The sequence below is a fragment of the Patiria miniata genome, unplaced genomic scaffold, assembly GCF_015706575.1.
Source record: "Patiria miniata isolate m_02_andy unplaced genomic scaffold, ASM1570657v1 HiC_scaffold_20, whole genome shotgun sequence".
NCBI lineage: Eukaryota > Metazoa > Echinodermata > Asteroidea > Valvatida > Asterinidae > Patiria > Patiria miniata.
In genome coordinates this window covers 38345643-38358193 of record NW_024037059.1, presented here as the reverse complement: position 1 = coordinate 38358193, position 12551 = coordinate 38345643, and the positions used below count along the sequence as shown (strand labels likewise).

The following is a 12551-nucleotide window of genomic DNA, read 5'->3' as shown; positions in this document are numbered from 1 at the left end:
GGTCACTGGCAAAGAGTGAAATTATGGTCGGACATTGAATGTTTATCGATCATTTTGACAAATTTATTTGAACAAACTTGGCACCGTAGCTTGGTTTCCTGGCAAAGTAGGCATTGTTCTGAAAGGTTTGGGTCTTTATTAAGTCTCGTCCTCGAATGTACCGTACTCTAACCCCGACCATATTGACATGACGATAGTTGTCGAGGGTGAGAGGGTCGAGTCATTCCATTTACGATGATCTCATCGCCTCGCCACTGTGACTGACGCATTCATCATCATCGACATCACAGCACGACGTCGCTATCACGTGGACCAATTGTTAATCAATAATCTGGAGTCTTGCTCCTATCTTTACATGCACTGCGTGGTCTCCATGATGATGCTTGCTATTCAGGCTAGAGGATTGGTGCGTGACCCATTTCCAAGACCATTACATCATTGCCATGCCTAGATGACTGAGTTAATAACACAGTCACCATCACCAGAGCATGTTGCTATTGATATTGTGGACTTCAAGTTCAAGTTGTCTTGCAGTATGCACTCTAGTCATTACAATTACTTTGTGCAAATGGTGATGCCTGTACATAATCTACATGTATATGGGCAATTCCATGGTTACTCACGCTACATTTTTGATGTAATTTTGAGTCTCCTTGGGCTGTAAGTGTAATTACCTTACTGAGAAGGTTTAATAACTGTTGTCCCCATGGTCGATAGAGTAGACCTAGACCTACCTAAGCACCAAAGATGACATCCAGAAAAATGTGTTAAGTGTGATAAACAAGACGCACAAAATCGTATACTCGCGTTACCAAAATTTAACGTGAGTAACCGATTTTGTGCGTCTTGTTTATCACATATAACACATTTTTCTGGATGTCATCTTTGGTTCTTAGGTAGGTCTAGGTCTACTCTATCTACCATGGGGATAACAGTTATTAAACCTTTTCAGTAAGGTAATTACAGCCCAAGGAAACTCAAAAGTACATCAAAAATGTGACGTGAGTAACCGTGGAATTGCCCATATGATGTACATGGATACATGTGTACATGCCTACTGGTACATGTGTGTACCAGTACATGTACCAGGGCCCAATTTCACGGCGCTGCTAAGTACACGATTTTCTGCTAACAGAGCCTCCGTCTACTTCATGGAGACCGTTAGCATTTAAGCACAGCAAAAGGCACGCTTACTTCAGAGGGAAAAATTGCTTAACTTAGATTCCGCCCCCCCCCCCCTAAGATCTCGGCCATCGAGTGATGAAAAATTTTGAAACTCTGTATATCATGCATAGAGCAACTCTTTCTAAACATATCCAAGAAATTTCATGACTATAGGTCAAAGGGTTTTGGAATTATGGCTAATTAATTATTCACAAATTATGAATGGCAATTCTGCTCTGTATACACGACGTATATATGGGAAAATTCAGTTTTCACTGGAAAATTTTTCGCTACGCGACAACCCGTGGTCCGATTTTTATGTTTCTGGTATCAAAAGATCCACAAAGCTCGAGGCTAAAAAGTCATAACAGCTCGGGTCGCAAAAATTTATTTAAGAGGCTATCGCGGAAAATGTTGAGGGGGCCGCCCCCCCCCCCCCGGCCCCTTTAGGGTTAAGGCGATAGAAGATTAATCCCCCCTTTTTCAGACGTCTAGTTTTGTGTAATTTCGTGTTACATATATTACATGCTAACGTGTGCAAAATGAACCTGGAAATTACACGAAATTTAGACGTCTGAAAATACATGATGTGCATGTATACATGTACGAAAAACCAACAGTCTCTTACATGTAATTGGTTGCCCTTTGTATCCATGTTGCACCATCATCTATGTACTATGGCAGCCGTTGTCACGGTGACCTCATCCAGGGGTTAGAAATCTCAGCTTTGAAGCTGATATCAGCTATCTTTAGTTTTGGATTTCAGCTTTTTTCAGCTTTTTCCCTCACTTGCTGTGTACAAGAGTATAGCAAATTTCCAAAGTTCAGCTTTTTTAACACCTTTTCCAGCTGTTTTCAGCTCTTTTCATCAGTGTTCACTCACACCCCTGTCAATCCTCGGCCACATTAAGAATATTACCGTATGATCTCATTGCCGCACGTGGATGATGAGGTGTGAATTCATCGCGCGCGGACTGCTTATAATCACAGCTGTGTCGACCTTTTGTTCCTTTTGGGCCGTTCTAGCATTTGGGCTGCATTATAATATGGAGTTTGCCCGATTGTAATCTGTCCTATCTTTGTTGTCATTGTGAAATTATTGGTTTTTAGGGCCGCCCGACTTTGGAGTTTGATTCATGGACAAGATATCGGCTCCCTACTGGCACAGTGTTTGATACCATTGTTATCCAAAAGGTATCCGTAGCTAGATGCTGTATACTGCACATTTACAAGAATCATATTAAAGGGAAGATAATTTGCAAACATCACAAAACGAAAAATGATCAAATTATCACGAAGTACCTTACTGGATTGTTAGGGAATGACAGTCTAAAGCATCCTGTAAAATTGTGGCTCCTGGTGTGCTGACATTTTCAAGAAAAATGGAATTTTTCCAACGCTGGTCGGCCGACCAGCATTGGAGAAAACTTTTTTTTTCCCCTTCAAAACTGCTCCTAATTTTTCATAATTAGTTATTCCACATTTTCTTTGCAATTGATTACACACCTGTGAAGGGGTATAAACCTGCTAGACTGACTTGACTCTTTGACCTTACAATTCCCAGAGTCTATAAATTGCTCCGTTTCATCTTACGTGGGGTCAGGGAACCAGACTATAAAAACATGATTGGTTTTCTTGGTTTTTCCAGCATCTACAAGACCAAAACGTGATAATAAGTCAGTTTAACAATATTTGCTATGTTACTGATCCTCCAAATTCATTGATCTCCGAAAATTACAGCAAAAGCAAAGGTTGTACATTCCCTTTAACCCTAACAGGGATACAAATTAGAACTGTCACAAACCGTCAAAAAACCTATCCACTTCCCCTCTCATGGCATAATGTTGTAGAGGCTGGTCACCAACTGCCAGGACCCTCATGGATTAAACCACATAACTGTCAAAGCCTGTGCAAGGAATAACTTTGATAGATGGAGGGTGACCTTGAATATTGGTACAACTTGGGTAGCGGACAGCAATGCCTTTTGTTTTTCTGGGATATCATGATTGAACCTTTTGTGCATTAATTGTTACTGAATTACATGTGAATCCATTATTGACAGGCGGCACTCACTAGCGCTGACCCACCACATCTATCAATGTTAGTCAAGGCGTGGTACCCTCAGTTAAAGGGAAAATACAACATTTGCAAACACCGAAAAATAAAACTACCAAGTTTTTACGAAAAACCTTACGAGTATGTTGGTAAATGACAGTCTAAAGCATCCTGTACAATTATGGCACCTTGTGTGAAGTCGTTTTCAAGAAAATGGTATTTTTGTACACATTTCCAACAGTGGTCGGCCGACCACCGTTGGAAAAAACCTAACTATTTTTCAACTACTGCTCCAAATTTACCATTTGTTTCAGTCCAAATTGTGTTTGCTATTGGTGACATGTTCATGAACGGGTGCAGGCCAGCTAGACTGGTTCCTTTACCTTACAATTTCTGGCATCTATAAATTGATCCATTTCATCCTTAGTGGAGTCAGGGAACCAGACTACTTGAACATTTTTGTTTTTCTTGGTTTTTCCAGCATTTTCGGACACAACACTTCAAACATGTCAGCGTAACAATATTTTGATCTATTATACTAACCCCTTCACTATTTCATTTCTGAAAATTACAGCGAAAGCCAATGATGTACATTCCCTTTAACAAAACTACCACAGCTTGTCCATTATACCAATATGAGCCCAGAACTGTTAACCACTTCGCGCCGGGATTATTTTTGCCGAAAATTTTGATTTTCGCAGCAGGCAAAATTTTCCAGCCAACTTCTGATAAACAGCCAAACGCCTCAAATACTGTTTCTTGCCGAAACCTAATATGTATCAAAACTCTGGAACATAAATTGTAGAACAATAGGCCGTGTACAGCGGCCAATTCAAGATCAACCCACGGTCCGCCTCCACAGACTTTTACGGACTGCTGGTGACCGTGTTAAAAGTATAGCAGTAGACGCAAATTTTGACTGTCTGTGACTGTTTAAATAACAGGAGAGTTAAACCAAATAGTTGTTTCAGGCAGCAATTGCACTTGTGTAACAAAAAAATCCCCGTTTTCATAACTGATCTCATTAGGGTTTGCAATTGCCTATAAATCTTAATACGACTTGTAATTTGTGCAGCTACCGGTTTCTGTACGTTGGAAATAAATGAACTTTTTAAATTAGTACGAGCTTCTGTAATTTAATGTTCTTGTTTGTTTTGGTTGGTTATTTTTTAACTTTGCAGGTAAAACATCAATAGAAAATGGCGGCACGAGTAAAGCAGCAGTATGCCCGGAACCTCACTTTGCCAGCCCCGGTGAGTATTAAACCCGAAAGAGGCGGTAGTTACAGGGTAATTTATCTCTCCCATTCGATCGCAAAAAAACTGCGATGTCCAATTTTTCATCTTGGGTTGGTTGCGTGCTTGAGATGGAGATAGTTTATTAGATGCCGTAAGTTACAAATCATTTTTGTATAAACAAGGTACTGCGAATCTGGTGCAGACGTGGCTTTCGGCAATAGTTTGAACTTGATCCAAAGCCGGTTTTATGCACAGATGTGCAATGTTCAATATCATAAAGGTTACCGGTAGTAAGCAGAAGAAATAAACCAACTGGAGCAGAAAGGTATTGTTATTGTTTTAAAGAGGTTGTGGAATGCTCGAAGACATTTCCATCATTTTTCGGGTATATGTAGCCTAAGGTGTGATGAAATAAAAACTACTATTGTTTCTGGCATAAAATATGTACCAAAGGTACTTTTGAGAGCTGTTTTTCAAGTCCTGTCATGCCTGTTTCGACCCGAACGTGCAATTTGTGTAAAAGTCGTCGTTGCGGGCAGCAAACAAAACACAGTAAATCGTGACGTAATAAACAGGACTCCCGATGCAGAGTAGCATAAACGAGTCCTGTTTATTACGTCACGATTTACTATGTTTTGTTTGCTGCCCGCAACGACGACTTTACACAAATTGCACGTTCGGGTCGAAACAGGACCTGAAAAATAGCTCTCAAAAGTACCCTTTATACTCATTTCATGACAGAAACAATAGTTGTTTTTATTTCATCACACCTTAGGCTACATATACCCAAAATATGACGGAAATGTCTTCGAGCATTCCACGACCTCTTTAATGGTTATTACGTGCAGGGTTCCAAGTCACTCTGGAAAATCAGGGAGAACCTTGAAAATGAGTTTCAATACTTCCAGTCATAAAAAACTTCAGGGAATTCGGGGAAAACACCAAATATCAGGGAAAATGTCCATTGACTGACTGGCTGAGAGTTTATGTGGTGCGAATATTAGCCACACCTCTCTAGACGATAACAATTGGCTGTGATACACAACCTCTTGAATTCCCAGCAACCTTGTTACAAAGTGAAAATATTTCTCATGGGTTTTTGGACATGTCTCTTACTCTTAGGGAAATATTAGGGAAAACTGGGGGAATTTTGTTGTTTTCCTAAAGTCCAGGGAATCAAAATTCTGCCAGCTGCACTATTTTCGACACCAGGAAGTACATGTACATGTATGAGGGATATCAAAACTAATACCCACATGTTCACAAGTGCTGATTGGGTGAAATGTGTTTTGCCCAACTGCCTACTGGTAATAGCGATACTTCCCAGAAAGTACCCTGGATTTGTTTTTTTTCTTCGTTTTGTTCCCGTTTCCTTTCAATTCTGCTTCTGCTTTGGTAAACACCCTCAGGAGGGCTATAAACATGCAGGCGATGGACCGGAGGGATGAGTAGTGAAGCGACGATAAGACCCTTTTTTGTTGCTAGGATGCAGCCTCAATCCTGCAAAATCCTCCAACTGCCTCCATGCAAAAATTGCACACAGCCTCAGTCCTCCAAAAACCTCCGTTATTTCTTGAATGTGGTCCTTTGAGGGGTGACCACTGCACTAATCCTGCAAAATCCTCCAGCAATCACTGTCAATATGTTGAGGCAGAGCCAGTGACATCCTGGAGCAGTGTGGAGGATTTAAAGTATAATCTGCACTAAGACCTAAATTTATGCACGGCTGAGCGTAAACAACACAAGGTCCTGACACCAAAACCCTGACACAGTGCATCCTCCAAAATCAGCCACACTTTTTGACCATATAGCCCCAATCCTGCAAAATCCTCCATTTTGCAAAGAGGATTTTGGAGGAAGGTTAGGATTAATTTAAAGAAAACAAATGACTAATATCTCAAGTATTAAATGCATCTTGAACCAGAGGGCATACTGAGCAAGAAACCTGGGTGAAGTATTGAAAAAAAATCTGCAGAAATAAATTGAAGGGAAAAATCAAAATAAAATCGACCTCTAGATGATTGGTTAACAGAGAGCTTTGAATATGAATGGAAATACTCACAGATACATAATGAATTTAGTTTAAATTGATTTTAAAGCATTGCTAGGAACATGATCTTGAATAATTGATCATTTGATCCCAAAAATGTTTGGAGATTAAAAAAAAGACGCCTTCTTGATAAATCCGTGGTTTTCCAGTATCTCTTTTTTTTTTTCAGTTGCTAAAAGTGCATTTCTACTGGTTGTAAAAACAGTAGTTAAATTGGGAAGCTGCATTGTATTATGATTAATATAAAAATGCAGGTTTTTTTCCCATTGTTATGTATATTTTGTGAAGTTCAACAAAGTAAGGTACCATAGCAAAAACAGTATTCCCGGAGCATATGTGCAAACTACAGCTAATTCAGTTTGCGGGGAAAGGCCAGCGGTCCAAAATTCCCAGACTGAAATGTGGCATCTGTCATTTAGCAGTTAACAGTAACCGCCAAACGGTTAGGGGACATGCATACCGTTGCTCGAGAACCCAAAATATTGATTGGAAATGTCAGAATCAATTGGTATTGTGTAACGAGCCTTTCACCACTATACTGACAGCGTTTATGTGGCACATGTACCGGGATGTGCGAACATAATGCGTTTAACATGTGTGAGGCTCCACATGTATCATATAGCTGTACATTTGACAAGACATAAACTACATGTAGGCCTATTTGTTGACAGAATAAAACAACTTTCCATGTGTTTTCCTTTTAATAGTCTGAATGGTGGGCCTTCCCTGCTGAAATTTTCATAGCTACAGTGTTCTCGTACCGGGTACATGTCGGTTTGCACAAGTCCAAATCAGGCCTGAGATTTTTCAGACTTTTGTCTGAAATCAAAGTTTTTTAATCTGAGAGAAAGACATTGTTAGTATGAAAAGACATTTGACAGATTGGCTTACAGTTTGTATTTCATCAATTTTCAGACTTTTTTTAAACTCGCCTGTAGTTAAACCATTCAAAACACCTCAAAATCTGGGTGCTGGCAAATTGGAGGGAAAAAAAATGCTGGACCTTTTAAAATCCTCCAGAATGTATTGTTACTGCACTATACCACACCTTCCAATTCCTTTTGAAAGATATTGAAATGCAACTTACTGAATTTGCCCACAGAGTTGCTTCACCTTCCGAAACCTTTCACTTTTTCACCTTTCAAAACCCTTTTAGTCAGGCAAATTTAAAATGTTTTGAAAGGTCTGATAATTCTCTTTGCCACTGCACTGGGCATAGCAGGGTTAATTGATAATCTCATCCTTGCAAGATCTACGATCATCAGTACGGTGTGCATTCACAGTGTACAGCGCTCACCAGTCTACCACGTATTGGTCGGAGACACGCCTTCAATTCTGTCACCCACATATTCAGTATGTACCGGTACCGGTACATGTGCGGTACATGTGCGGTACATGTGCGGTACATATGTGCGGTACATGTGCGGTACATGTGCGGTACATGTGCGGTACATGTGCGATACATGTACGGTACATGTGCGGTACATGTACATGTACGGTACATGTACATTGTAATGTGTGTTGCCGACACCATGTGCACAGCACATGTATACATGTGGTGTACCGGTACATGTAGGACGGTCGTTTTTATTTCCTGCATGTACATATTTCTGTACACTAGTATTGATGTACATGTACATGTACACACCGGGTACTGTACATGTACATATTCAACCTTCAAAATATATACAAAGAAATCCTGTCCGGATATCTGAACATGTACAAAAAAAATCCCAGCCCACAATTGTGAAATACTTACTGGCTACTTCCTGGTCTTGCACAGTTCGTGTTCGTCCAACCCTCACCTTGTCCTTCATCTACAGGAATTTTCTTTTATCTCTTTACATTTTATGACAGTTAGCCATGCAAACTGTGACCACAATGGTTGAATTTCTGTGACGAATTCCTGTCAATAGTGACTTTTTCCCACTGCATTTTTGTTTCACTTTTTGGTGCTGAAAAAAAATATTCCAAGAATAGAGAAAAAATATTACATGTACTGAGTACTTGCATGTAAGTGTATAGGACAAATGTTATGTGATCAAGCTAAGTGAGTCGTTTGTCTAGAATTTTTATTTGGAGATTCAGGCCAAAATAGGACCACTTCATCACATCACTTCGTCACATCTCTTGGTGTTCCGACTAACATAATCTTTGAACTAAAGGTGGTACCAGCATGCAGCTTTCACAGCAGTAATGCTGAGATTGTGCACTTTTAAAATCGGTAATAAATGTTTTTTGACCAGGGTCGACAAACAACTCATTTAGCTTGACCGCATCACAAATTTCATGGCTTTGTCAAGCACAGAAATTTACTCGGCTACCAGCCAACATGTTATGCCATGTATGCATACTTTTGACTGGTCCTCAGCTGATATGTTTTCCATATCACATAGATTTGCCGAGCAGTATGTTCTGCTAATGACCCTTACATGTATTTCTGCTTTAACCCTAACCATCCCAAATCCTCCAAAATCCTTTTTGCAAATTGGAGGAATTTGCGGGATTGAGGTTACATAGCAAAAGTGTGTTGTGTTGTTTATGCTCAGCCTACCCCCGGTAGCATAAATTTAGTCCTTGATTATACATGTTCAGTCAAACCTGTACAGAAAGACCGCTCAAGGGAAACAATAAAAGCGGTCTTTATAGACAGGTGGTCTCTCTGTACAGGTTGGAAATATTTGCCCTCCCTTCGGCTTCCCTAACGTAATGCAGGGGTCATTACAGTTTAAACCTGCCTTATCCAAAAATACATGTATGTTCTTCTTTCTTTTAGTTATTTGTTTAACACATAACTATTGCTTTAAAAAATAATAATAAAATTAAAAGTCATAAATGTGAATGATTTCAAAAAGTGTTTATTATTTTATGTTAATATTATGTGAGAATTAGCTGTACTGGAGCAGCAATACCTGCACAATCACAAGTAAAAGTATGGTCCTACAACAAAGGGGCTGTTTCTCTTTCCCTTTCCGAGATTCTTGGAGTCCTGGAAATCCTGTGGTTGATTTACTAATCCTCTGAAGTGGTTTATGTGGCTCTTGCTGTTTCCTTTGAGTAAGGAATCAACCATTGTACAGAAACAAGTGAGCATTTTGTGGTCGCTTTTCATGGCTTGTGGTCGCTTTTCATGGCTTGTGGTCATTCTGTACAGACTTACATGTAAGCATTCCTACGGAAGCAAAATGTGCGGGTCGCTGGTCGCCTTAAGCAGGTGGTCTTTCTATGCAGGACTTAAGTAATGGGATTTGTCAGCGGGGGATTTTTAAATGGGCAGGTTTGACTGTATTTGAAATCCTCAGCACTGCTCCAGGATGTCACTGCCTCTGCCTCAGCCTATTGACAGTCATAGCCAGAGGATTTTGCAGGATTCAGGCAGTGGTCACCTCTCCGCGGACCATATCCAAGAAATAATGGAGGAATTTGCAGGATTGAGGCATCATGCCATTTTTCCATGAGGCCACTTGGAGGATTTTGCAGGATTGGGGCTACATCCCAGCAAAAAGGCCTAGGGAGTTGGGGTCAACGTATCTGTTTTTTTTTTTTTTTTTTAATGTAAATCCAGTTTACAAAGATTATTGTTTCATTTCCCCTCCCCACCCCTCTCTCCAACAGAAGACAAGGTGCAACTTAATTTCACAGGTGTCGGTCAAAACGAAGTTGACCGCGAGATCTTCATCAATCGAACTTTTGCCAAAATCCGGCGTCTCAACAAAGAGGCGCAGAGGGACGTAGACGAGACGCGACGCAACGTCCTGTCAGACGTCTCCCGGCGGGGCCGGACGTGTTTACGAGGGTCCGTAGACTTAGACGATTATATATACACACCCGGGGGTCACTGGAAACCGAGGCATTGTGCGCCGCGTTGGAAGGTATGTCAAAACTAAACCAGGCTCCGTTGCACTCCCAATTTTCATTTTAAAATGGGTGTCCAGCAGTGCTCAGTAAGGTTACTGGTAAAAATATACACCAAGAACCTGCTAAACCTGAGACTGAATGCTACATCAGTAGTGGACAAAAGCACCAATTTCAATTATTTTAGTGTTGTGGCCCGAATGCCTGTCGTCTGTTTGATATTAGTGCGGACTAAAACCAGCCTTAAAGTGACTTGTGTTGAAATTGAAACGTGGAATCACAAACATGATTGCCTACTTTAATTTTCAACAAACAAAAAATGAAAACTGTGGTTTTACCTGCGCATGAAGTTACCATGTGACCTTAACCATATTTAAAAATGTCAAGTTAGTCGCCAAAAGTTTCCTGTCAAACACGAAACGGAAATGTCCACCAAAATGGTGCTGTTATCCATTATTGGCCACTATCCGTAACTGTCTTTTTCTCTTGGACGTTATTCCACAGGTAGCGGTGGTGGTTCCGTTTCGGGATCGCTTCACACAGCTTCCTCTCTTCCTGCGTCATCTAGTGCCTTTTATGAAGAAACAGCTCCTAGAGTTTGGTATTTATATCATAGAGCAGGTAGGTGGCTCGCCAATCGCATCTTCGGTTTTACCATAAAAAAAATAAGAAAACCCTGGCAAACGATTTCACGAAACAGTGCGTAGCTTACGCCTGCTTAGGATTTAAGCAACAATTCTTTTTGCACAGCTACGCAATAAACATGTGATCGAAATTAGGCATAGCTGCTCAACGTTTCAAATAATCCAACGTCTTGGACAAGGATAATAACGGCTTTTATGACGTCTGATTCATGACTTACGTTCGATCATGAAACAGTTGTTGAATAACCTCCGCCCGCCATTTTGGATAAAATAGCAATTTGTTTACTTCTAAAACAAAGCTGCGAATCGGAGGGGTCATAATTTTCGGTCTGATCGTCTTATGATAACGTCATTTATATAGACCGTTGGGGAATGTTGTTAGCTACATTTTGATACCCTGATTGTTACCAAAACTGTCAATCGCATCATACTGCATCAAGTTTCAAACTGTTGTCAATCTTGGACGATTTTACCGTCTTTGGTCGCAAACAGGGTATCAAAATGTAGACCACAAAATTCCCCACAAGTCTATATAAATGACGTCATCATAAGACGATCAGATTCAAAATTACGACCCCTCCAAATGAGTGCGCACTCTCTTCTTTTGCAGCACTTATCATTGGTTTTCTACAGTTGAACACAGTGTTGGATTTTTGGAGGATTTTGGAAAGGTTTCTGACACGAACCCAAAGGAAATTAGGGTTAAGTGGGGTTGACGGATTTTTAGTCAAATTGTTAAAGTTGGATAGGAAACTGGAGTTCCACGCAAAGGCCTTAGGGCATCAATGCTGGTAATTCCGGAAAAGATGAATTTAACTTCAGTTAATGTTGTGTGTCTGCTCAAACATCGGCGATAACGGTATCAAGCCACATCCTTCCTCGCAGTGACTCACATGGTCAACAAACTTTGTGGATCCTACGCATTCCATGAACTTGTGTTGACCACAGCCTTGACAGTAGGGGCCTTCATTTCTCATGGCAGTCATTTCCCTTACTCATGCCCAGCACACGTGCTGAAACTTTGATTTCAGATAATTTTATTTGTCACCGCAAAATGAGCATACAAGCCATACAGACGTACATTTTAAATTTTGAAGATTTGAAAATATTTTTGTTTCTGGATTCTGTAGAACAAGAGCTTTCTAACGGTGTGTAACATTCAGGGGTGCTGAGTTCGATAACGGAAAAGTACCGGGAGACCGCCAGCCGAATTGAAGTTGTTAAATTAAGTTTTGAGAAAAATGGCATTTTAAAGAGGTTGTGGAATGCTCCAAGACATTTCCGTCATTTTTCGGGTATATGTACATGTAGCCTAAGGTGTGATGAAATAAAAACGACTATTGTTTCTGTCATGAAATGAATACAAAAGGTACTTTTGAGAGCTGTTTTTCAGGTCCTGTTTCGACCCGAACGTGCAATTTGTGTAAAAGTCGTCGTTGGAGGCAGCAAACAAAACATAATAAATCGTGACGTAATAAACAGGACTCCCTATGTTTGGTAGTAGAAAAGAGTCCTGTTTATTACGTCACGATTTGCTATGTTTTG

At 40.3% G+C, this 12551-nt stretch overlaps 1 protein-coding gene across 2 annotated transcripts in view; it reads left to right on the top strand.

Moving 5' to 3' along the window:
• Positions 1–12551, top strand: part of LOC119729036 (beta-1,4-galactosyltransferase 6-like) — a 50114-nt gene that overhangs the window by 27103 nt on the left and 10460 nt on the right. For both annotated transcript variants that reach the window (XM_038201530.1, XM_038201529.1), the window contains exons 3-5: positions 4401–4472; positions 10123–10379; positions 10867–10983. In XM_038201530.1, coding sequence (XP_038057458.1) covers positions 4401–4472; positions 10123–10379; positions 10867–10983 — 446 coding nt within the window. The remainder of the gene's footprint in view (positions 1–4400; positions 4473–10122; positions 10380–10866; positions 10984–12551) is intronic.